The sequence below is a fragment of the Trachemys scripta genome, chromosome 23, assembly GCF_013100865.1.
Source record: "Trachemys scripta elegans isolate TJP31775 chromosome 23, CAS_Tse_1.0, whole genome shotgun sequence".
NCBI lineage: Eukaryota > Metazoa > Chordata > Testudines > Emydidae > Trachemys > Trachemys scripta.
In genome coordinates, this window is record NC_048320.1 from 6,840,826 (window position 1) to 6,866,159 (window position 25,334).

General features: G+C 54.6%; 1 protein-coding gene across 1 annotated transcript in view; it reads left to right on the plus strand.

The window, feature by feature from the left end:
* MRC2 (mannose receptor C type 2) overlaps positions 1–23,855 on the plus strand; it is a 98,196-nt gene extending 74,341 nt beyond the window's left edge. The window contains exons 16-30 of the mRNA XM_034755841.1: positions 2,151–2,186; positions 4,258–4,418; positions 5,014–5,081; positions 6,372–6,472; positions 7,132–7,277; positions 9,129–9,243; positions 9,472–9,635; positions 10,878–10,986; positions 12,636–12,874; positions 12,967–13,135; positions 13,768–13,917; positions 14,543–14,662; positions 15,659–15,838; positions 17,381–17,407; positions 18,140–23,855. Of these exons, the coding sequence (XP_034611732.1) occupies positions 2,151–2,186; positions 4,258–4,418; positions 5,014–5,081; positions 6,372–6,472; positions 7,132–7,277; positions 9,129–9,243; positions 9,472–9,635; positions 10,878–10,986; positions 12,636–12,874; positions 12,967–13,135; positions 13,768–13,917; positions 14,543–14,662; positions 15,659–15,838; positions 17,381–17,407; positions 18,140–18,360 (2,006 nt within the window). The 3' untranslated portion in view covers positions 18,361–23,855. The remainder of the gene's footprint in view (positions 1–2,150; positions 2,187–4,257; positions 4,419–5,013; positions 5,082–6,371; positions 6,473–7,131; positions 7,278–9,128; positions 9,244–9,471; positions 9,636–10,877; positions 10,987–12,635; positions 12,875–12,966; positions 13,136–13,767; positions 13,918–14,542; positions 14,663–15,658; positions 15,839–17,380; positions 17,408–18,139) is intronic.
* The last annotated feature ends 1,479 nt before the right edge of the window (positions 23,856–25,334 follow it).

Sequence of the window (25,334 nt, forward strand, 5' to 3'; positions counted from 1 at the left end):
AACCGTAATAAAAACTGTATCTCTTATCTAGCGTTTTTCACCCACTGATCCCAGAGCGCTTTACAAAGGAGGGCAGTATGGTTATCCCCATTTGACAGATGGGGAAACTGAGGCACAGAGCAGTAACTTGCCCAAGGTCACCCAGCAAAGCAGTGGCAGAGCCAGGAATTGAACCCAGTCTCCTGAGTCCCTGTCCCATCCACTAGGCTACACTGCCTCGCATCATTTGTTGCACACCGTCCGAACTCAGCTCCGAATACAGAATTGTTAATTTCCGACGGCTTTTCTGTGACACCCGCAGCAGCACCATGTCTGAGTGATTCACAAATGTTACTGACTTTACTCTCCCAATGCCCCGGGAGGTAAGGTGGTGCTATCTCCGTTTTCCTGGTGGAGTCCTGAGGGGCACAGAGATACTGAGGCCAGTTGTAGCAAGCATGCATATAATTACAGTAGTTGGGGTGTGGTCAGTGTCATTAAAACTATTTCCATTGTAAACCCCCCACCCCTCTGCGGTCACACGCTCGTATCGCTCGGAAATGTTCACCTCCGGGGCTGGCTCCGTTCAGATTTGGCTTTGGCATAAAGGTGATTTTTCTTTTTTGAGCCAAATCCCTTCCACGGTTGGAGTTACAGCCGGATGGAAAATAATCCATTTCTCCCATTGTTCATGGAAGAATCTAAGCCCTAGTTTTTTGAGACCTCTTCAGCAAAGGTAACTGAAGCTTGAAATGTACCATGAGCTTAGTGGCCCCGAAGGGCCAGTGTCTGAGCTTGTTAGGGAAGTTCGGGGCGGACGGATAAATGAGATTTAAGCGATTACAAAACGCTTCTAAGCTTGATTATTATAATTTTGTGTGTGTGATGTTTATAGAAGATGCAGTGTGTGTGTGTGTGTGTGTGAGGGTGTGTGTGTGTGCATGTGTAGATAGATTAGAAAACCTGTTCTAAATATAGGCGTGCACAGGCACACAACCCCTCTGCCTTTAAGGCTGAGTTGTTATTGAAGGTTCCTGGTGCTGTTGTAAACCACCAGAGTGGCGCTTGAGTGGTTTATTTATACACATCCGCAAAACCCCTAGAGAGCAGAAGAGACGGTCTTGCTTGATGCACTTTTAGCTCTTCGATCTTCCCAATGCTTCGTGCCCCTTCAGACCGAATAGCAAATCTGGGGGGCTTCTGAGGACACTGAGCAAAAACTGAAACCCTTGGTCGATTCGCAGGGAGCTGGCTGGCGGAGGGGACTGAGTCTGGCACTTGGAGTCTTTCATGTTTAGAGTCTAGGTTGGCACTGGCCCAAAGTCATTACCAGCAATCTGAGAGCTCCTCAGTGGCCTGTCTTCAGAGTGTCAGGAGCCTCGGTCCAGTTGCTAAATTGCTCAAATCTCCAATAGACACCAAGGGACAAACTCTCCAAAGAGCTCAGTTCACTTTTAGGCACTCAAATAAGGGCTAGATTTTCCCCCCCAAGTCCTCAATCCCCAGCACCGCCTCCAGCCCTCCACCCATGGTGAAATTTAGGGCCAGATTTTTCATAAGGCCTCAGCGCGTTGGGGGTCGAGCAATTGGGAAAACCTGGCCACAGCTGGGAGTGTTGATTGCTTTGGAATTCTGGCCTGCGTGATTCCTGGTCAGGGTTGCAGGCAGTGACTGTGTGAAGCTGCTGCTGCTACAGTCCATGCAACGCTCACCCTGTGGATTCCCCCGTTCTGCACCTTTCCCCAGCTCTAGATTCATGAAATAAAATTTCCCCTTCTCCCTCCCATCACCGCAAACCCCCTGCAGGTGCCAACAGCTGCTGCAGTGCTCTGATATCCCTGTAATTAGAAGTCATTATCCATACACATCCCCCCCAGGTCCCGGACAGCAGAGCGCGAGAATGTCAGCAGGCTCCGGAAGCGGGTGATCCATAATTCAGAAGCCGTATGAAAGCCAGAGGACGCTGCTGCCAGCCAAAACCACTTGGCTCGGGAAGTTACTTTTATTTAATTGAAATCAGTCTGAGTGGATTCTTCAGACGTGGCGCAGGCCTGAATGTAAAGGGGGAAAGCGTCTTCCTTGCAGGAATCTGAGCTGCTGAGGCCCGCAGGCAGGAGTTGAGCTGAATTCAGGAGCATCCCTCATCCCCCTTCTCCTCTGTGTTTGAACAGGTGCTGATGTGAAGGAGCCAGAGATCCCCACCCAAGGTGTGTTACTGAATCATCTCCTGGAGGTTTCCGTACACGTTGGCGTCTCTGCGCATCCCCTGCTGTCTGCCTCCCCCGATGAGCGTGCCCAGATCCCGGGGGGAGGGTGGGTGGGTGCGTGCGTGCGCGGAGGGAGGGATAGCTCCGTGGTTTGAGCATTGGCCTGCTAAACCCAGGGTTGTGAGTTCAGTCCTTAAGGGGGCCATTTAGGGATCTGGGGCAAAAATCTGTCTGGGGATTGGTCCTGCTTTGAGCAAGGGGTGGGACTAGATGACCTCCTGAGGTCCCTTCCAACCTTGATAGTCTGTGATTCTATGATCTCGGGTGTGCGTGTGTCTGGGAAGAGTCTGCCTCTTGTGTGCATCTCCCCTGTTTGCATGTGACTGAGTGCCTGTCCAGTGAAGCGTCTGTCTCCCCGTGTGGATGTGTCTGTCCTTCCATGGTGTCTCCCACCCAACAACGTTAATGAGCAAAGCCTCAGAAACCCCATTGGAGCTCGGTCAGTATCGCTGGCCCCGTTTTACAGAGGGGGAAACTGAGGCACACGGCAGTGGCCTGACTTGCCCAGCATCACACAAGGACCCAGGAGTCCTGGCTCCCTAATCTGCATTCCAGTCACAAGACTAGTCTTCAAACGGTATGTAAAGTTTTGCAAATGCTGTTGAATGAAACAAGCAGGCGGTGGGTGAAACGGACGGATGTCTTAGCAAAGAGAGCTGGATGTCCGATGGACAAAATTCACCCATCGTGTAAGGAGGCACAACCCTAGAGGAGTCACTAGAGTTCTCCCACTTGTACCCGGCGTGAATTTGGTCTGTTGGGCATCATGGTCTCAGCAGTGGCCGGGGGGGGGACCTGGGCCATAACCCAAAGCGACAGAGTTACTAAACCAAGCAGGCAGCTGTTCTCAAGGCCCGGGGTGCAGTTGGCCCCAGGAGTTACTGGGCTGCAAAGCTAGAATGCTGGATTTGGGTGCCCCTCTCTAGAGGGGCCATCGTACGATCCTGAGGTGCCCGGTGCCCAGAGCGAGGGGTGTTGCCGTCCTTCCCATGCTGGCCAGGCTCCCCACAGCTGTGCTGTTGTGTAACAAGGACAACACAGAGCCCAACCTTCTGTCTGCAGGCGAACTCCCGTGGTGCACTGCTCCCCCACCCCAGATACTGACCTGCCCTTAAGGGTTTGCTCAGCCGTGGCTTGGATGTCACTGCCATTCAGTAAGGGCCAGCAGCCGCGCAGTGCCAGAAGGGGGGATGGCGTTGGTGGATAAATGCCCTCAGCCACAAACATGCATGGATCCCGTTGGAGAGCAACCCAGGGCACCCTCGGACTCATTCTGTGCCCAGGAGCGTGGGAGCCGTGGGCTTAACCACCCACCTCGTGAGTCCCCGATGGAAGTGCAAGGGAGGAGCCAAAGTGCGAGGCGTTTGCCCTCCGCCTACCCCCTGACCGTGCCTTCGTCAGCCCCAGTCGGGGTGGAAGAGCCGCACAGAATCAGTGGAGCAGGGAGGGCTGGGATAGCAGGGCAGGACTGAAGTGCATCGGCAGAGCTGTGCTGCTGGGGGTCCCGAGTCTGGAGCAGCAGAGAGTGCCGCAGGTCAGGAGTAAGGGAAATTGGCAGAACTGACAAGGGAGTGGTGAAGGCAAGACTGCAATGGCATGGGGTGTGTAGCTCCGGCTTGAGGGCCAGGTGGGGACTAGCGCAGGGTGCTGGAGAGCAGGATTGAGGGGCCTGAACAGGACTGCGGGGAGATCCCACAGCAGGAGGGGCTGCAGATCAGGTGTGGGGGCACTGGTAGAGCTGCAGAGGGGAAGCTCGCACAGCGGATGCTCCACTGGTCATTGGCGCTGTCAGTTTCTCACGGTACTAAAATGTCTCCAGCTTGCCAAAGGGAGACCCCCTTGCTTGTTGCATTCCAGCACCTGTGGCAAGAGGGACCGATGCAAAGGAAGCTGTATAGAGGGCTGCTGATGGGCCTGTTCCTGTAAGAGCAGATTCTCTCCTCGCTCCATCACTGCTTTCCCCAGCCGAGCCAGCATCAGCCTCGTCTTGTCTGTGCTTCTGTGTCCACAGGCAGCAAAGAGTGGGTGAAATATCAGGACGCAGAATACAAATTCTTTGAGCATCACTCAACCTGGGTGCAGGCTCAGCGGATCTGCACCTGGTTTCAAGCCGAGCTGGTGTCGGTTCATAACCAAGCCGAGCTGGATTTTTTGGGCCAGAGCCTGAAGAAGGTAGGAGAACGTAGCCAAGCAGGGGGCATCCGTGGGTCCTTGTTGGACACCTGCGTGTCACTGAGCGCTGCCGTTCAGCAGGGAGCAGGTCTGCACAGTCGTGGGAAATGCTCCCTTCCCATCATTGAAGCCAGAGCAGGGTCACAAGGGTGTAATTTCACTGGGCATCAGCTGACGCCGGGATTTACCCCGGTGTAACGGATTCTGGCTTGGCTTTAGGGCTGTGGTGCATTGCACTGGCTGGTGCATGAAGCCACTGACTGGCACCAGCAAAAGCATCTCATTGGTTTCCCCCAAGCTGCTGCATGAAGAGAAGGGAGGAGGAGGAGGGTGGGTACTGAGCATCTTCCCCTTCTGAGGAAGGCACTGCAGGGTCTGAGAGGCTGCACACAGCTCATCACCCAGCCAGCCCGCAATAGCCACGGGGCACCTGTGCCAGGTTCTAGGCCTGGAGAAACTGCTGGCCACAGCCCAGACTGAGGGCCGGGCTCAGGCGGCTCCTGTAGGTCCCAGCGGAGAAGGCGGTAGCTGAATGGGGCCCTGCTGGATTTGCTTGGCCTGTGACGCTGACGTGTCCCGTGTTTTGATTCCCCAGTTCTCCAGGGGCCAGGAGCAGCACTGGTGGATCGGGTTGCACACCTACGAAAACGACGGGCGATTCAAGTGAGTCTGCCCCCCTCTTTCCCCATGCATCCTGCACTCCTTTCATGGCCCCCCCACCCCCCAATGTAAAGAGGCTTGTGTTTCAGTGCAAATCCAACTGGAAACCCCACATTAAATTCCAGCTGTGGTGGGGACACTGGGGCAGGACTCCCCAGCTCATCCCAGCTGGAAATGCCTTAGCTTGGGGGGGCCAACATTCTGCCCTCGGATAGACACCTGCTCCCCGCTGGCATCAGTGAGAATTGCTCACTCCCGGAAGAGTGGTCTGGAAATGCTGCCCCCCCCCCCCCCCAAGACTGAGTGCGGAGCCTCTCCAGCCTAGAGAGCAAGTGGCCAACGCTGACAAGCCAGTTCCCGTCACGCTGAGCACAAGTCATGAGGAAAGCAGGCCCGGCTACCTCCTTCTCCGCTGGGTCGGAGCGCCGGTGCTCTGCTCCCATCAGCACCCCCAGGCAGGTTGCAGCACACCCTCGAGCAGCGAGTTCCATTCCAGCCAGGGCAGGGCCACGCCCTGGGTGGGCCATCAGCAGTGGGCATCAAACCTGTGTCTTAAAGCACGAGCCTCTGCTGCTGAGCTAACTAGCCAGCCCCTGTTGGTGAAGCCTATGGCAGGCTCATGGAGCGCTGCATGAGATGAAACCACTGTTAGAAGAGGGCCAGCGTGAGCAGGTGTGGGCTGCACTCAGTTGATGGGGTATTAAACTTTCTGCCCAGGAATCAGAATTCACCCAGGTGTAGTCTGTGGTGCTATGCATGGGCCTTCACTGTGTAAACACACCGTCTCCACCCCATTCCCCTTCCCCACTCTCCTCTCGCCGGACACATCTTGTCTAACACTAGTCTGGGAGCTCCCCTGGGCAGGGGGTATGCACTGAGCGGTGCCTGGCCTGGGAGTGGAATAGGAGCTCCAGCCACATGCTTGCGCAGGTCTGCCTGTGCCACCAGCAGAGGGCAGTAGTGATACCTGCACACACGGCTTGCTCCTGGTCCCCTCTCCACTGCGGTCAGTGACCCGGCTCCCCTGGGCTTGGATGGTAGCAGAATTACTCCTCAGCTGTTCCACCACACTGGCTGCTTTGAAGCCCACCCTCTCGATTACAAGCGGCCCGTGCCAGGTGAGTGCACCCAGTGCATGGGCAGCAGCAGGGGGCACAGGGAGAGCTGCCCAGCAAGGAGCCTGTGCTGCAGAAATCACCCCCCGGCTCTGAGTGCGAGAACCTGCTCGGTAGCCTCGTCTCCCACCCCCTTTCGCGTGCCGCTGCTGACACTTCCTGCCCTCGCCTTCCCCAGGTGGTCCGACGGCTCCCTCCTGAACTTCATCTCCTGGGCGCCGGGCAAGCCGCGGCCAATCAGCAAGGAGAAGAAGTGCGTGTACGTGACGGCCAGCAGAGGTGAGAGGTTTGTACGTGTTAGGCGAATGGCCGTGCTATCAGAGCAGCGATCTCAAAGCCCCGTCAGTGACCCCTCCGGCCAGGCGGCTCAGTACCATGATCCCCGATTCACTGATGGGAGAGCGAAGGCATGGAGATGGGGGGAGCCAACATTTTCGTAAGCGGCTCTGATGTTTGGGTGCCTCTGTTTTTGGGAGCCCAGCCTGGAGACACCTTGGCCCATTTCTCAGAGGTGCTGAGCACCCGCCAGTGAAGTCTATGGGAACTGCGGGTGCTAGGTACCTCTGAGAGTCAGCCCCGGGGGAATCTTGGTGGGGAGGGGCGCTGGGTCTAAGTGGCTTGCCCAGCAAGTGACTGGCAGAGCTGGGAATCAAGTCCTGACTCCAAGTCTCTTGCTCTGACTAATCCAGCCAGTATCCCATGTACCCACCATGGACTGTGCAGGTGAGTCCTACATGACAGACCCCCCTACACACCCGTCCCCTCTGCACATGCCCGGTACAGATGTCCCAAACTGAGGTTAATAGTCGAGGTAGCTGGTATGCTGGAGGCACCAAGGTATTTGCAATAGCAAAGCCCCTTCCAGTCGAGGGAGTTACGTTCCACGGGCTGCCTGGAGCATATAGAGGAAAGTCCATGTTCTCTCCTTTTCTCTGAAGAGGACTGGGGGGACCAGAAGTGTCTAACTGCTCTGCCGTATATCTGCAAACGGAGTAACACCACTGCTGTGAAGCCCTCTCTGCCACCACTGCCCACGCCCGTTCCTGGCGGCTGCGCACGGGGCTGGATCCCGTTCATCAACAAGGTATTCCAGAAGGCCTGCAGACGCAACGGCCGTCTGTCTTGTCTGTCCCACCCCTCCCCATGTGCGTCTGCTTGCTTTTCTGCTTATTCTTGTGCAAAGTGCCCGCCTGCGGTTCTGATCTCCCAGGCCTGGTTTAGGACCCTCTAGGGCAGCGGTAGGCAAACTACGGCCCACGGGCCGGATCCGGCCTGTGGGGTTGCCCCCCCTGTGGCGCCGCGAGCCCCACGCTGCTCCGGGAAGCGGCCAGCACCACATCCCTGCAGCCCCTGGGGAAGAGGGGGCATACAGCTCCGTACGCTGCTCTTGCATGTTCCTGACCAATGGGAGCTTCGGGGGAGGTACCCACGGGCAAGTGCAGTGCGCAGAGCCCTCTGTCTCCCCTCTCCCCCGGGGCTGCAGGGACGTGGTGCCGGCTGCTTCCCAGAGTGATGCAGGGACGGGGCCAGGGCCAGGGTAGGCAGGGAGTCTGCCCTGGCCCCGGTGCGTGCCACTGCCACCCCAGAGCTGCTCAAGGTAAATGTTGCCAGGCCGGAGCCCGAACCCCAGCCCCCTGCCACACCCCTCCTGCACCCCAACCCCCTGCCCACACCCCAACCCCCTGCCACACCCCGCGCCCCTCCTGCACCCCAACCCCCTGCCCTGAACCCCCAGCACCCCTCCTGCATCCCAACTCCTTGCCCTGAGCCTGCACATGCACCCTCTGCCCCGAACCCCCTCTCGCACTCCACAACCTTCCCTGCACCACTGCCCTGAGCCCCCTCCCGCGCTGTGCATCCCTTCCTGCACCCAACCCCCTTCCCTGAGCCCTCTGCACCCCTCCTCCAACCCAACTCCTTGCCCTGAGCCCCTTCCTGCACACTGCACCCCAACCCCCTGCCCCAGCCGCAGCCCTACATTCATGGCCCTACATGCAATTTCCCCACCCAGATGTGGCCCTCGGGCCAAAAAGTTTGCCCACCCCGGTCTAGGGGCAGCATTGCTGGGGCTTTCCACGACCTGGCTGTGGGGCTGAGGAAAGTGAAATGCTACATTGGGTACGTGGACAGAAGAGGAAGTTGTGTGCAGGGCCGGCTTTAGGAAGTGCGGAGCCCGATTCGAACAGTTTCGATGGGGCCCCGACAGGGATGACTAAAAAAAAAAAAAAAAAACCACGTTAAAAAAAACATGTGGGGTTTGTACTCACCAGGCCGCGCTCCTAGTCTTTGGCGGCGGGTCCTTCACTCGCTCTGGGTCTTCGGCGGCACTGAAGGACCCGCCGCCAAAGACCTGGAGCGAGTGAAGGACCCGCTGCCAAAGACCTGGAGTGCCGCCGGGTGAATAAAAATTAAAAAGGTGCCTCTAGCCAGGGAAGGGATTCTCTGCCACTTGCCCCCCACTCTGGGCGGCCCTGCCACTGGATGCGGGGCCCTCTTAAGCACGGGGCCCGATTCGGGGGAATTGGTGGAATTGGCCTAAAGCTGGCCCTGATTGTGTGTGCGCGTGTAGGAGAGAGGATTGTGCATGTGTGTAGGGAAGTGGGGAGGATACAAGGTGTGTTTGTGGCAGAGGGGGTCTGTGGTCAGTCGGGGAAGGGCAGTATGTGGGAGGGGGTTAAGGTGGGGAATAGGTGCGTCTGTGTGCGGGTTTGTAAAGGGTCTACTAGCGGAGATCATTCTCATTCTGTTTGTACAGCACCTAGCACACTGGGGCTCTGGTCTGTAACTGGGTGCTGCAGTAATACAACTAGTGATTCAGACAAGTTCCCAGGAGCACAAGGAAGGGGAGTAGGCAGGGAGGCGGGTGGGTGCGTTGCTCATTGGGTTGGGGAAACGCCCCCTGAACGTCTCTTATCTGCCCTCGGGCCTTGCCCAGTGTTTCAGCATCAAGGGCCACAACAAGGCCGAGCAGGTGAAGTGGCAGGAAGCGAAGCAAGCATGTGAGAGCCAGGGCGCCGTGCTGGCCACCATCTCCAACCACCTAGAGCAAGGTAGGGCATCCCCCTGGGGCCTCTTCTTCTGCCAGGGCTGAGCAGTTTCAGGGCAGGACCCCAAGGGCTGCCTGTGGGGAGTTTGGTCTAACAGCTGGGCTGTGGCCCCGAGACTGGCCAGGTGCAGAACCTGCAGACAGGGGTCAGGAGCATGTGCTTTCGGCAGTGCCCTGTGACTCCACCATTGATCAGCTGGTTCCCTGCTTCCCCTGTGTTTTCATCTTTCAGCTTTTATAACCTCCATCCTTCCCAATGTGACCTTTGACCTTTGGCTCGGCCTCCACGACGCCAAGCAGGAGTTCCAGTGGGTGGAATCGGAACCTCTTCGATACGTCAACTGGGCCCCAGGGGAGCCCTCCGGGTACGGCACCTCCACAGCGAACGACAAACCGGTGAGCGACTCTCTGTGCCCCTTTCTCTCCGCACTAGCCCAGCCCGTTGCTTTCAGCCCGGCTGCCTGGGCATGGGTGGAACATAGGAATTCCCAGAGCTGGGCCAGCTAGCCCAGTATCCCATCCCCAACACTGACTTCAGAGGGAGGAGCAGGAACCCTGCAGATAATCTACCCCCAGGCAGGTCTCCTCCTGATTCCTAATACTTAGAGGTTTGTTGAAGCCCTGAGGTTTATCTTCCGGGCACTGGCCAATAGGCAGCTCTGCTTGTCTAAACAATGGCTAGGAGAGGAGAGGTGACCCTCGGGCATGTCTCTGAAGGATGCGAATCCCCAGGCCGGGAGAGGAGCCATAGACAGCAGCCGGGCGCGGGTGGGTACCTAGGAGTCTGGGATGAACAATGAGCAAAGGGGGAAATGGGTCCTGACGGCGGAAGCTGTCGGGCTGTGGAACCATCTCCCAAGGAGCTGGGGAGGGAGCCCTGCCGCATGGGAGGTTTAAAAGGGGACTGGACAGAGTGGGGGAGAATACGCCAGGGGGATCAGCCTGCATTGGCAGTGGGGTGGGGCAGTGTCCTCTAGCTCCCCTGTCTCTCCCCGTGCTGCCGCCAGGGCAGTTATCGGGGACTGAAGGTCCGGGAGATAGGTAGGAGCAGTGTGCCCGGTAGCACTCTACGGGCTGGAGCCCTGGCTGCATTCGGCGCCCCACAGGAGGGGGTGGGGTTTATGGTGCCAGTCCGGAGGCTGGCAGCAGCCTGGTTTGGCTCTCGGCACCACCAGGAAGGGAGCAGAGACTTGGCCGTGCTCTGGCCACGCTGGGAGCGGGTGCTGTGGGGCTGGTCTCACTAGAGGAGTCTCTCCACCTGCTTTAGCTGCCATCACGGTGCCAGGCAGCCAGAATGTGGGGCCAGGATCCTTTCCGCTCCCAGGGACGGTTTCAGGGGATGGGCTCGGGATACCACTACTCGTAATGACACACACCCGACCTCCAGAGTACGGCTGGTCGTCCCCTCCCGCCAGCGGGAACGCAGGACCCGTGGGGGCTGCGGCCCAAGGGATGGCGTGCGCGCCTGGGAAGGATGTTCGCTGTGGCATGTCAAGCCAAGCAGGCTTTCGACCGGTCTGCGTGTCAGCATGAGGGGCTGCCTTTGCCACTCAGCCCACGCGGCCAGTCGCCTCCGCTCCTCCGAGCGGAGCAGGGCTTGCAGAGGCAGCGCTGACCTCGCTGGCTTGTGTTTTGCAGACTAACTGCGTGATGGTTTGGCACGGCTCCCCTCCCCACTTCACTGGCCGCTGGGACGACAGGAACTGCCTGGAGGAGAAGCACGGCTACATCTGCCAGCGGAGCATAGGTAGGGGAGAGGGGCCAACAGCACCGGGCGTGTGCAGGTGCCTTGCCCGTGGCACCTACTGCAGAGAAGGCGGGACAGGTGCAGGTCAGAAATGAGCTCTGTAACCGTAGCCCCTGGTGACCTGGCATCACGGCCCCCTACAAGCTGTCTCTGTTGGGTCATTGGCTGCAGCTGGGCTTGGCTCCTGCCAGATCAGCTCTGCGCCCGGCTGTCAGCATCCAGCGTCTCTGGGCAGTGTGCGCTGTGCCTGGGTTCTCTGGTACTAGCCACACGTGTGGGGCTGACTGTCCAAATTCTCTTGTAACGTGAGCTGGGGAACGGATCGGTGCGGGAAGTCTGTGTGCCACCCAGGCACTAGGTGTCTGTCCAGCTGAGAGTGTCCGACAATACGCTGCAAAGAAACGCAACCGCCGTTCCTCGAATGCCCCTCCCTGCAGTATCTCAGCAGCCACGCCAGAGCACTGAATCAGAGCCCAAATACAGGCTCCAAACATGCACCCCCTGGTGCTTTCAGATCCTGAGCCAAGGCTGTGGGTTTGGGCCCAGCTCTAATACTGTGCCAGGCCCAGCTAAATCCATCTCTGATACGGTGCTGCACCGCCCAGCATCAAAGCACCCCACGTCCCTCCCGCCACGTCTCAGCAACCGGCGTCGCGCCTGCCCTTCTCCTTAACGGGATTCTGTCCCACGCGGGCAGCGTTTGCAGCTCACTCAGCGCCACCGGCCCATGTCTCGCTCTGCGTGTGGACAGCACCCGGATCCTCATGTGCTAAACAGTCACAGCTGTGAGACTCTGAAGGCGCCACGGTGCCCCCAGGCTGGGACTCCCCAGCCCACGCTCACACGCACGTTACTCAGCCTGTCTCCTGGTTTGAACAAAAACCTGCAGCTGATGGCTGCCTTCTCTCCTGGAGCTGGGTGCCGCCCACCGGGGGTGGGGCATTGTGCTGTCCGTTCAGCGGCGTGTTTTGCCCAGCGAGATGCTTGCCCCGAGCTGGTGCGACAGTTACTCATGGGGGCGTTTTCACATGGAAAAGAGGAGACTAAGGGGGGATATGATAGAGGTCTATAAAATCATGAGTGATGTGGAGAAAGTAGATAAGGAAAGTTATTTACTTGTTCCCATAATACAAGAACTAGGGGTCACCAAATGAAATGAATGGGCAGCAGGTTTAAAACAAATAAAAGGAAGTTCTTCTTCACACTGCGCACAGTCAACTTGGGGAACTCCTTGCCTGAGGAGGTTGTGAAGGCTAGGACTATAACAGCGTTTAAAAGAGAACTGGATAAATTCATGGAGGTTAAGTCCGTTAATGGCTATTAGCCAGGATGGGTAAGGAATAGTGTCCCTAGCCTCTGTTTGTCAGAGGGTGGAGATGGACGGCAGGAGAGAGATCACTTGATCATTACCTGTTAGGTTCACTCCCTCTGGGGCACCTGGCACTGGCCACTGTCGGCAGACAGGATACTGGGCTGGATGGACCTTTGGTCTGACCCAGTACGGCCGTTCTTATGTCCCGTTCCCACCCGCTCCCCAGGGCCCACTCCCACGCTGGGATGGGACGCCCTGTGGCACTGCCGAGGGGCATCGCTCCAGTGCAAAGGGAGACTCTGGATGGAGATCTGACCGTCTCTCTTTCCTCCCCCAGACCCAGCTCTGAGCTCATCCCGGACCAGCTACCCCCCGTCCCCCAGCTCCCTGCTCTCCTACCTCAACAGCACCTACCGCATCCTGCAGAAACCCTTGAAGTGGCAGGAGGCCCTGCTGCTGTGTGAGACCCGCAACGCCACGCTGGCCAGCGTGCTGGATCCCTACACCCAGGCCTACCTCACCCAGGCCATCAGCAGCTTGCGGGCCCCGCTCTGGATCGGCCTGGCCAATGAGGAGGTAGGAGGGAGGGGCTTGTCCCCTCGGCTGTGGAGGGGAGAGGTGGTGGTCTGAGCTGCCCCTGAGCCTTCCCCTTTGTCGGTGGTTTCCAGGGAGGCCGGAGCTATTCCTGGCTCACAGAAGAGAGCCTCTCCTATGTCAACTGGCAGGATGGGGAGCCTCGGCAGATCACAGGCTGCTCCTACGTGGACGTGGATGGGACCTGGCGGACGGCCGGTTGTGACACCAAACTGCAAGGGGCTATCTGCAAGGTCAACACAGGTTTGTGCGCCGGCCTCCCGGGAGCAGAGGAGACGCTGGAGGAGTGGGGGGAAGAAGCACATCAGGCCCCCCTGGTGCCGCTCCACTGGGCAGCTGCAGACCAGGGGAGAGCTGCTTGCACGCCGGGCTGTGGCTTCGGACCCCATGGCTGGGCGGGTTGCAGGCCGAGCAGCAAGAATCCATCCAAGGAGCGCACGCTGTGCTCTGCAGTGCAGAGCTGGCTGGGCAGGAAGGTGTTCCAGACATGGGCTGAGCCTTCTCTTGCTCATGCCCCTTGCCCGTCCATGCAAGGCAGGGCACAGACAAGACCTAAACTCTAGTGTTGGTGGGTCATCAGCAATGCTCCGGCTTGCACCGTTTCCTTGGAAAGAGCTGTTTGGTCTCCCACTTGCTCCCCCTTGGGGTGCTCTCTCCTGATCCAGCCACAGCTGTTTGACGGCACCCCAGATTAGCTGATTGGGGGGAGGGCCTCAGGGAGGGGGCAGAGCGGAGGCGGGAAGAGACGGAGCGAGGGTGGGGTCTTGGGGGAAGGGGCAGAGCGGGGGCGGGAAGAGGCGGAGCGACGGTGGGACGGGGTGGAGAACCACCAGGGACAAGAAAAGCTCCTTACCCATTCTTCGGCTCCTCTGCAGGGTTCCCCCCGTCACACAAGTGGAGTTACAGTGGGAGCTGCCCGAAGTCGGTGGAGGATTCCTCCTGGATCCCCTTCAGGAATCACTGCTACACTTTCCACATGGAGGTCACTCTGGGGCAGAAGGACGCCATGAAGAGATGCCAGAAAGGTACGAATGAGGTTCGAGTGCCGCGAGCCCGAGCAAATGCAAGGTGGTTATGACCCGTTAGATCATGGGCTTCCCCCACTTCCCGGGCAGGATTGGTCCCTGGAACGTGCCTGTCGGTGAATTGTCCAGTTCGTTTCAAATACCCCAAGCAGTGCAGTTTCCACCGCTTCCCATGCAGAGCCAGTTGCATGGACTCCAGCACTTGCCATCCCTCACGGCCAGTATAAATTAACCTTCATCCCCCTTTCTCCTGGCCCACTGCCCTCGTGTATCTCTGTCCTGGTGCTTCCCCACTTCAGTCACTCTCAGGCCGAATCTCCCCGTGTGTTCGGCATGTGATCAGCTGATCCTTTCAATAATCACGTCTTCTCGCAGGGCTGTGGGACAGATCCTCAGTAGATGTAAATTGTCAGAACTCTGATGACCTCGGGCATTTTGCACCAGCTGATTGTCTGTGGAACCATTGCTGGGCGTTGGATCTACGTAAACAAAGGCCCCTTCCTGTTAGGTCTCAGCAAAGCGCGCAGGTGCACCACTGGGAGCAAAATCCAGCACCCGCAGGCTGCGCCTCTGTTCCTCTGAGCGGCCGGTAACGTTCCTCGCTGATGTCCCTTTTCCTCTGCAGCCGGCGGCACGGTGTTGTCCATCCAGGATGAGATGGAGAATGTGTTCGTTTGGGAGCATCTCCAAGCCTACGAGAGCCAGTCCAAGGGCGCCTGGTTGGGGATGACGTTTAATCCCAAAGGTAAAAGAAACACGTTGCAAGGGGAGTGATTTGTCTGGCTCCAGCGTTTTTTAGAAACCGGAGAGGTTGGAGCCGCGCTTCTGACTTCGCTGCTGATCGCTGGTGTCAGGAGGCGGCGTGGCCCCATGGGTGGAGCACTGGACTGGGAGTCAGGAGAGCTCGGGGCTGTTCCCAGCTCTTCCATTATTTGCCTCAGTTTTCCTGTCTGCACAAATGGGGATAATGGCACTGTCCCTCCTGTGCTGAGGTGCTTGGAGATCTACAGAGGGGAATTGCTAGATCTGGGCTCAGTGTTATTGTCCTCAGCGATGCACTGCGGCCAATGGGCACTTAGGGATTGCACGTATCAAAGAGCCCAGGCATGTGGAAGCCAGGCACTCTCTTGTAGGCGCTGTTACCCATTTCTCTGGGGGAAGATGTGTCTTCTGCATGCAATGGCCTGCGTAGCTCTAGGCGCTTTGGGGTAGAAGGGTTTGCTGTGTCAGTCCCAGGGGAAGCGAGACGAAGGAGTGGCTGGACGTTTGCAGCCCCAGTCCGGTCTCCCGAGGGAGAGCTTGGCCTGAGACAGTGTCTTCGACCTGCCTGGATCACCTGCAGGGCTGATCTAAGGGGACCTGCAGGCCACGCTGGACATGGTGCCGGGATTCAGCACCGTTCTCCAGGACTGGTCAAAGAGCAGCCCATGGGCCAAGTGCAGCCCACGTTGCTCTGCAACGCAGCTTATAGCCACCCACGTCTTGGGAGACGACCAGTCCCCGCGTTCAGGCCACTCCGCTCATCCTGCTGGAACCTATAGACTCTGCCGGCTGCCGCTCAGATCAGAATAGAGCATTGGATGCTGGGAACTGTAGCATCAACAGTCTGCTCCGTCCAATGAGGGCAGCAGCTGCGTGCTCCCGTGTGACACTAGATAGGTCACTAGCCCTGCTGCTCTCGGCCGGGCAAGGCCCCGGCTCCCCTTGCAGTCCTGTGTAATGGTCTCTTCCCTTCTCCTAGGAGGCACCTTGGTTTGGCACGACAACACAGCCATGAACTACTCCAACTGGGGCCAGCACGACACCAGCCCCAGCATGCTCAGCCAGAACAGCTGTTATTGGATCCAGAGCAGTAACGGGGTCTGGCACCTGGGCTCCTGCTCGAATGTCACCATGGGGCTCATTTGTAAGATCCCCCGAGGTAAGAGGCCCCAGGGAGCCGGTTGACTTGGCTTGGTGGCTTTCACTGCAAACCAAGAAAGAGTTTGAGAACAAAAGAACCTCCCAACGGTGCAGAGTATCAGGGTTGGAAGGGACCTCAGGAGGTCATCTAGTCCAACTCTCTGCTCAAAGCAGGACCAATCCCCAGACAGATTTTTTTCCCCAGATCCGTAAATGGTCCCCTCAAGGATTGAACTCACAACCCTGGGTTTAGCAGGCCAAAGCAGGAAATCGCTCTGGGGCTCAGGTGCTGTCGAGGTGTCGTGGATTGATTTTCTGCCTCTGGGGACCTGGCCTCAGATCCTGGTTAGAGGAGTCTGGGCGGAGGCAAGGTACTTCATAGCACCTTGTCCTCAGCACCCAGAGTGCAGCGCAGTGCAATTGCCAGCCTTTGCTCTGGAGAAGTGCAGGATCGACATGTTAAGAGCTGCGGCAGGTCAGGTTGAATTGAAATAGCCGAGCTGTGGGTGGGGAGTAGCAGATCAGGACGGAGGTGCATCAGCAGAGCTGGGCGGGGAGCCCAGGGTTGGAATAGCTGGGGCCTGTGGAGTAGGATTGAGGGGCGTCGGTGGAGCTGGGCGGGGAGCCCAGGGTTGGAAGAGCTGGGGGCTGTGGAGTAGGGTTGAGGGGTGTTGGTGGAGCTGGGCGGGGAGCCCAGGGTTGGAATAGCAACGTAAACAACATCAGGTGCAGGCAGAGGTGGTGCTAGCCCATTGGGGTCCCTAATAGGAATATTTTGGGCGCCCCATCATACATGCTAAAGACTCAAATTGGGGCCCTTTTTGCTGCATGGGGAGTCTGCTCATGCCCAGCGCTGGGCCAAGGAGTCTTCAACATTGTGGTGGGGACTTTGTGGAGAAGCGAATGGGAGACCGAGGCAGGATCGAGCTAGTCAGTGGTTCCTCCACCCTGCAGTCTGGGGCTGTTTGCTCCCATGTCCCTGTGGCAGGGCACAGGGTATGGTTGGGGCAGTCCTGGTATTTGGGACTTGGTAAAAACAAGTAGCAGGGACTTGGCAGGTACAGACATGCCCAGGGAGTGCCAGGGAATCGCGGGGGTGGGGAGGCCACCAGGGACTCAGCGAGTGCGGGGCAGGCTCAGGGCGTGACAGGGACTTGGTAGGTGACGGTGACTTGTCGGGTGTGGACCAGCCTCGGTGGGTGTTAGGGACTTGACGGTGCGGGCCAGGCTCGGTGGGTGCCAGGGGCTCGGCGGGTGCGGGCCAGGCTCGGCGGGTGCCAGGGGTTCGGCGGGTGCGGGCCAGGCTCGGCGGGTGCTAGGGACTTGGCGAGTGCGGGGCAGGCTCGGTGGGGGTAGGTCGAGTGCCAGTCCAGGAAGAGAGCTGAGGCAATGCGTAGACTGGGCATGTATTCTGTATTACCGCAGCCATTTGCCCCAGCTGTAGCCGGCAGGGCTGGGCGTCAGGGGAGGAACACACCATTCCCCACTGGCAGGAATGGGTCTGGAAGGAAGGACACTCTGGCAGGCTACTGATCTGTCTCTCTCTTCATTCCCCTTGCAGTTGAGGAGAGCAGCTTCTCCCGATCAGGTGAGTGGCACAGCAGGGTGACAGATCAACATGGGCACAAGGCCTTGTTCCTGTCCAGCCCCAGCTCCAGCGTTGTGCGGGACAAAGGGAGTACCGGGGCCTGGCAACACGAGTGCCCGTGTTTGCCACCTGCTGCTGCGCCCGTAGCTTGGCAGACTGGCTAGGGTCACCTTTGGATGAAGAGCTTTCCCTGTGAATTCCCAACGGCAGGGGTCACGCTTGATTTCTGTGTGAGCACACTGCCCCCTTGCTCCGCGCATTCCCCCCCAGACAGAGAGGAAAGGCTTGCATCCGCTGCTGGGATCCAGGGTGTCTATGCGCTGCGGCTTGGCAGTGAGGAGTATGGCACATTGAGTGGAACCAGGCAGGATAGATGCCCCCTTGGTGAGCCAAGCTCAACAACCGTGGAAAAGGACACTCCCCAGCCCTCCTGGGAACCACCTCTGCTTTGGGGGCCCTGCTCCCAACCTCTGAGCCGCGGGAGCTGTCTGTGTTGCAGTGACCTGCCCTACCCCTAACCCGTTGTCCGGGAAAGTGCAGGGGCCGAAGCACAGGACTGGGAGTCAGGACGCCTGGGTCCTATGCCCTGCTCTGCCACTGACCTGGCTGTGGTGACCTGGGGCAAGCCCGTTCCTCTTGCTGTACTTCAACTTCCCTTCAGTTCAGTGGAGACGGTGACCGGGATTGGGCCTAGTGGGGTGGGTTTCACATGCTTTTTCCCCTCTCCCTCAGCTCTCCCGGACAACACGACCGCCATCGCCGTGGTTGTCCTCTCAGCACTAGCGCTGTGCGCGTTGATTGCCCTCGCCGTCTACCTGTACAAGCGCCGGCGGAGCTCCGAGCGGGGGGCCTTTGAGAGCGCCCGCTACAGCCGCACCACCTCCAACCCCAGCGAATCTGCCGAGAAGAACATTCTGGTGTCTGACATGGAGATGAACGAACAGCAAGACTAATGGGGGGAGCAGGGGGGGGAGGGGGAGGGACTGAGAGTACCAGGCACACTATCTCCACACCAAATACACAAGGTCAGCAAAGGACAACAGCAGAATCACTGCGGCTGGGACTGGGAAGAAGAGCCAAACGGGGTCTGGGGTGGAACCAGGGCCTTTGTCACCAGGAAATCAAACACGGGGCCAGCAGCGTCTCCCTCTCGCATGCCCTGGGAGGCACAAAGCCGCCCCGTTGGTTTGCAGCACCCGTAGGAGTTCGGGGGAGGGCAGTGTCGCCCAGTTAGGGCCTTTCAGAGACCTACACAGGAGCCAAGGCACCTGCGACCCTGAGGTACTAATAGGCTTTAGCATTTAGGGCCATTATGTGGCTCTCTGGACTGGCTCCCCTGAGGCCACATAGGAGACAGGCTGGTGGCCAGAGAGAACTTCCCTCCAGGTGAGAGATCTCTAAACCCAACCCTTCCCCCCCATCTATGTATCCAGGCAGGAGGGCTCCCCACCCCTCCCCAAGTGTCTGTGTCTGAGCTATCTCCACCACACCTCCCTGGGTTACTGCAGCACAGACGCTTTCTCCATCCCTCCCTCAGTTAGCAGAGCATGGCCACACGGCCCACGTTCCCTCCAGCAATGGCAGTGTGGGTATCCCGGTGACCGGAGCGTGGCATCCCACTAACTCCCCTGGGATCAGATCAGAGGCCCTCCTTTCCCATCCCCCCCGCCAGATACAAGAGTGTGAGCACTCCCTTCTCTTCTAGCACTTCGTCTGATTGGGGGGGGGGCTGAGGGGGGCTGCAAGGGAATGGTTTTCCATGTAGCCTTTGTTCCCATCCTGTCATTTTTCCTGCGACTTCTCATCATGTCACAGTGCAATTATATTTATTCCATAGGGTGTCAGAGACTGGATCCCTTGCCCATCCCCACCCCAACTTCTCCTCTCCCGTGGACTCAAACAGAGCCACGTCCACCATGCCTGAATGATGTAGAGAACTGGAAGATGAGCTGACCCGCTTTGTCTCATGTGCCGATAAGTGGCTTATGCCCAAAGCTGCTAGGCTACGAGACTTGAGCCACCAAGCAGCCTGGTCGGTGTGGTTCTGATTGCAGATTTCTGACAGGAAGCTCAGAGTAAGGAATGAAAGGCCCCTGACTCTACAAAATGTTCCTGGGCCAGATATGGCCTAGCTACAGAGCTTGTTTACACACAGCAGATGTGTTCATTATACGTTCCTTTAATGCTCTGCCAGAGATGGTTGACATGCGTTTAAATCAGGTATTTTACACACACTGCCATGTGGTGGCTGAGCAGTGTAACAGTTTATCGTTCCCATGACTTCACCCCCATTAAGTTCTACATTCCTACCTTACAATATTTGAACTATCACATTGTCTTTGAAGTTCAGTACATATCAGTCTGTTAAGTGCCTCTGAATCATACTGTTCTTCTAATTACACAAGCCAAATATGGAACACTTGGCTATCTGGCTAGCTGTTAGTTGCAGCAACTGGCAGTGGTCGGTTTGGAATCTTTGAGGAGTCATTTTGCCTCTGCCATGTGCAGAGTTTGCTCTGTTGATTGTTCTTTCTGAGGAACAAACAGTAGATGTCAATGGTTTTGGTTGAACTCTCCACTGTTGGTCTCGGTCACACATGATCTGGGTGCTGAATTCTTTTTCTTTACAACAGCTGGAGTTGCCCATCCTTTTTCTCCATCCAGTTTGACGTGAACAGTCACCAGGTTCTAGACCTGGTGGTTCTCTGAGTGGCATTTGTTCTAAAAGTGTTCAGAAGCTCTTTCAGCCTTTTTATCCAATTTGGCTATTCTCTTCATGTGTGGCTATTTTGGAAATATGTTCTTTTCCAAAGCTGGAACATAAGGTGTGAGTTGTCTTCCCATCAGGAGTTGTGCTGGACTGTATCCAGTAGCTGTTGTTGTTGCTGATTTGTAACTCAGAAAAGCAATGAATGTATCTTCCTGCTGTAGGACTTTCCTGTCTGCCTGTAGAGCTCTCTCATCTCTCCATTCGCTTGTGGGTAAAATGAGATGCTAGTAATATGATTAAAATCATTATTTCATTTGGAATGACTTAAATTCTGCTGCAGTGAATTGTGGTCCATTGTTCATCACTAGTTATCCTGAAATACTGAAGTGTGCAAAAGTGCATTTCAGTTCCTCGATAACATTGCAACACGTTATGTTTTTCAAGTACATTATTTCTCTATATCTGGAAAAATAGTCCACAATGACCAGGTAATGATGTCCTCTGAATTCACATAAATCTGCAGCTAGTCTCTTGCCAGGTCTGTCTGGTAGAGATGTTTGTACACTGTATGGTTCAGCATTGTTTCTTAAGTTGATTTGTACTGAATTGCCTCTCAAAAGTCCAATATCATCAGATCCTCCATTGAGTTCTTCCACCTTTCTCACTAGGCCTATCACGGCTGCTACGCTTCAGCTGAGAAGGTTGTTCATCTTTGATCCTGTGTACTCTGAACGCAAAACGTTTGACTTTGTAAGTTGTTTCTATGGTGAACTGGTCCATGCAGTTCAGAATACCACCAGGGCTAGTCAGAGCTGTGTCAAGTGACTTTTGCTCTGGGAGGTGTGGAAGGTGACTGTGTCTCTCTTCTGACATGACTGTGACATCAGCTCCTGCATCAATTTTAAAGTCAATAGTCTTGCTATGAATATTCAGTTTCACTCTCCAGGCAGGTGTGTCATCACAAGTGGTAGATCCCAGAAACAATGGCTCTTGATTGTCTGTAATATGAGTCACCTCCCTGACTGCTTTGGTGCGGCAAATAGCTGGAAAATGTCCATATTTTCTGCATTTATTACACCGTGTGCCTCTGGCTGGATATGCATCATCTCTTGGGATATGACTTTGTTCACACCATGTGCGTGTAGGCTGGAATTTGTCCCTCTTAGCCTGGAAGTTCTTTTTCCTTGCCTCAGGGGCTTTGTGATAATGACTTTTAACACTCAACTGTCTTTTTACAGTTTCTAAACCATTAGGTTTTTCAAGTTTGTCAAGTTGATCTGGGTTTTGCTGTCTCACCAGCTCAGAATGCTTTGCTCTCTGTATAGCTGTGGCTAGGGTTAAATCTCTCTTCAATTGTAGCTGCTGTGAAAGGTTTTTAATCTGTTAACCCAGTAGCTAGCGCCTCTCTGATATTTTCATGTTTTGCATTTCCAAATCACAGTTTTCAGCCATTGTATGCAGAGCTCTCATAAAGCATTAAGCATTTTCCCCTGGTTCTTGAATTCTCTGGTGAAAACAATGCTTTTTCATAAACCACATTTCTCTGAGGTATAAAGTATGCATCAAACATAGCCAGAACCCTTTCATGGTCATCTTTGTCTTCAGGAAAGTCAAGGATTTAAAGATACGTTCTGCTTGTTTCCCCATAGCATAAATTAAAGAAGATACCTATATATCATCCGTTTCCTTGTTGAGCTTGGTAGCAATGTGAAACTTGCAAAATATGGTTTTCATTCTGTCCATTGTGAAGGTTTGTCAAAGCTGAAGTTCTCGGGGGCATTGAGATCCTGCAACCTTTGTTGTTTTGTTCCTTCTATTTGAAACCTTTGTTGCTGTTTTCTTTCTGGTTCTATTCTTATTTTACTCCTGTCACCACATCATGTTCTTCTATAGGAGAATATGGACTGGCTACAGAGTTTGCTCATCAGAAGATCCTTTAATGCTCTGCCAGGTATGACTGAGGTTCATTTAAATAAGGTATTTTACACATAGTGCCACCTAGTGGCCGAACTGTATAATACAGTTTAGCATTCCATGACACTCACTGCTCTCCCTCTTCCAGTACCCAGCCGCAGAGCTGCCAGACAGATGGTCTTTCTCCTCTCTCTGTCTGTTCCCCTCCATCCCCAGCATGGACCATTCCATACCAGCCATTCTGCTGTTAATCTCTGCTGACTTTCAGACCAATCGTGTTTCTTGGGAGAAAACAACCCAAAGTGTTTAGTTTGTTTTCTGTTGTGTTTGGAATTGGTTGCCTCACTCGGACTGTGATAAAAGGGGGGTGGGTTTGATTTTGGATGTTTGTTTGGGTTTTTTTAAAAGGAAATGATAGCTTCTCGCTATACTGTATTGAATGCGTGCTGAATATATACCTTTTTTTCACACAGATGGCCGGGGAGTTTGTGGTTGCCTGTTTCATGTGTTAAGTGTAGCTAGGAAGGAGGAAGGCAATGCATGGCCAATACCCTTCTTTCATGCTTTTGAGCTGTGCAATAAGAGAAGCCTGGGTTTCCTGGGGAAGAAACCAGGAATGGAACTCAGCTTTTCCACTCCACCATCTGGCTTCAGCGACAAACGCTTTGCCAGAGTCGGGATACCAGATGACTGGAGACAGCGAGAGACATTCGGCCCTTGAGGGGTGATCTCTGATAGGAATGGGACGTGAAGGAGGCCTTCAACATCTCTGGAGCGGGACAGCATGCCCCTGCAAGAGACACTTGGTTTTAGCCCTCTGCCTCCGAGGCGTGAATTTTTGTTGTTCTAAAGACAATGGGAAATAGCTAATTTTTGTTACTCTAATGATTATGAATTTTAAAATTTGTTGATTTCACTTAAGCTGGAAATTAAGTGTTTGTAAAACTGTTTTTCTGGTGGGTTTTTTTTTTTTTTTTTTTTGTCTTTTTGGTTGGTTTATTTTGGGTGGTGTCTAAAATCTGCCACAATAGTTCACCGTGAGGGGCAACTTGCAGACAATGGAACTGCCCCACTTCCATTTCTTTGTTGTGGCTTTCTCTGTGTTTATTTCCTGAGGATTTTTTCCAATTCAGAGCTGTTTGTTTGTACACATTGGGGCGGGGGCGGGCGGGCTGTGTGGCTCAGTGAACAAATGCACTAGCCTTTGAGCTTTGAAGATCTGGGTGGAAAAACCTGATGAGGAGGAAAATGAATGTGCTGAGCTCATCCTAATCCCCAGTGGGCATTTAGCTACATCACATACAAAACAACATTGTTAGCATTGGCAGCCTCTTCCCCAGGGATCTTCAGAACTCAAATAGCAGGCGGGTTGCTTGGTCTGAATAGAGGTCTACTGGCATAGCTGTGTGGGGGCCCCAGGTTGGAAAAGAAAGGTGGTGCTGGTTGGGGCTGAAGAGCTCAGAGGGGTCCCTGTACTGAAATAGCAGGGGATTACAGCACTTTTTAAAAAAAAAAAGGGGGGGGCTGGTTATGTTTCTGATCAATTCTTTTTCTTTCAAGGTGAAATAACAAACTCAGAACTGCACAATCTAGGGGAAATTCTGCATGGAAAGATTCCTGTCATCAGTTGACAGTGATTGGGATTACCGGAAAAATTCATATACAGTTAAATGGTATTTCCTATCACCGTTAGAATAATGTGAAGAAATGCTTGAAAGGACCCTATCCATTATATGTTTTTCTTTAACTCTCCATGTTTTGTAAGAGCCTTCTAGAAACTTGGAAATAAAATTCCTTTCCCCACCAATTTTTTTCTTTTTTTTCTTTTGTCAAATGCAAGGGTTGTTTTTTTTCCTTGGGTCCCTAATGGTCCCGAGGAGCTGGAGCTCAGATTTAGCCTTCTTCTCTGCTTGTGTGTGTCCCCTCTGTTATCACCCAGTTGATGGAGTTGTGTTTGTTAATGGCGGCTCTGCAGATAGTCAAGGGACCTTACAGGTTGATTTTTGCTGCCCCTAGAGTGAGGCGGCTGTTGTTGTTCTCTTTAAGGCCTGGTCTACACTACGACTTTAATTCGGATTTAGCAGCGTTAAATCGAATTAACCCTGCACCCGTCCACACAACGACGCCATTTAATTCGAAATAAAGGGCTCTTTAAATCAATTTCTGTACTCCACCCCGACGAGTGGAGTAGCGCCAAAATCGATTTTATCATTTCGAATTAATCTCAGTCAGCGAGCGGTGCACTTTTTTCAAAGGGGATATTTATATTTTGACAGCCAGTTCCACCAGTTTATGAGGTGCATCCGATTTGGAGCCAGCATTCTGGGGTTTCCTCAATAAGTGTTGGAAGATTCGGGGGCTGGAATTCAGGATGGTTGAATTTGATCAGTTGAGCCTAGAATATTTATTTATCAATTTTATCACTTGGTTTTCTGGGCCTGATTCATGAAAGTCTTTTTCAGGACCAAGCTTAAATATTGCTTATATGTAAGCATGTGCTTCATAGATTCCAGGGCCAGAAGGAACCATTGTGCTAATCTGACCTGAATAACAGAGGTCATAGAACTTCCCCAAAACAATTCCTAGAACAAACCTTTTAGAAAAACATCCAGATTTGATTTTAAAATTGTTAGCGATAGAGAATCCACCATGACCCTTGGTAAGTTGTTCCAATGGTTGGTTAATTCTCACGCATAAAAATTTTTTTATGCCTTATTTCCAATGTGAACTTGTCAAGCTTCCAGCCATTGGATCATGTTATAACTCTCTGCTAGATTGAAGAGCCCATTGTTTAATATTTGTTCCCCAAGCAGGTATTTACAGACGGAAATCAAGTCACGCAGTAACCTTCTCTTTTGTTAAGCTAAATAGGTTGAGCTCCTTAGGTATCTCTCTATAAGGCAAAAACAACAAGGAGTCTGGTGGCACCTTAAAGACTAACAGATTTATTTGGGCATAAGCTTTCGTGAGTAAAAACCTCACTTCTTCGGATGCATCTATAAGGCAGGTTTTCTAATCCTTTAATCATACTTGTGGCTCTTCTCTGCACCCTCTCCAATTTATCTGGAGTTGTGGACACCAGAACTTGACACAGGATTCCAGCAGCAATTGCACCAGTGCCAAATACAGAGGTAAAATAAACTCTCTTCCGACTCTAGATCCCCGTTTATACAGCCAAGGATCGCATTAGCCCTTTTGGCCACAGCATCCCGCTGGGAACTCCTGTTCAGCTGATTATCCACTATAATTATCCACAGAGCCGCCACTTCCCAGGTTAGTCTCCCATTGTGTCAGTGTGGCCTC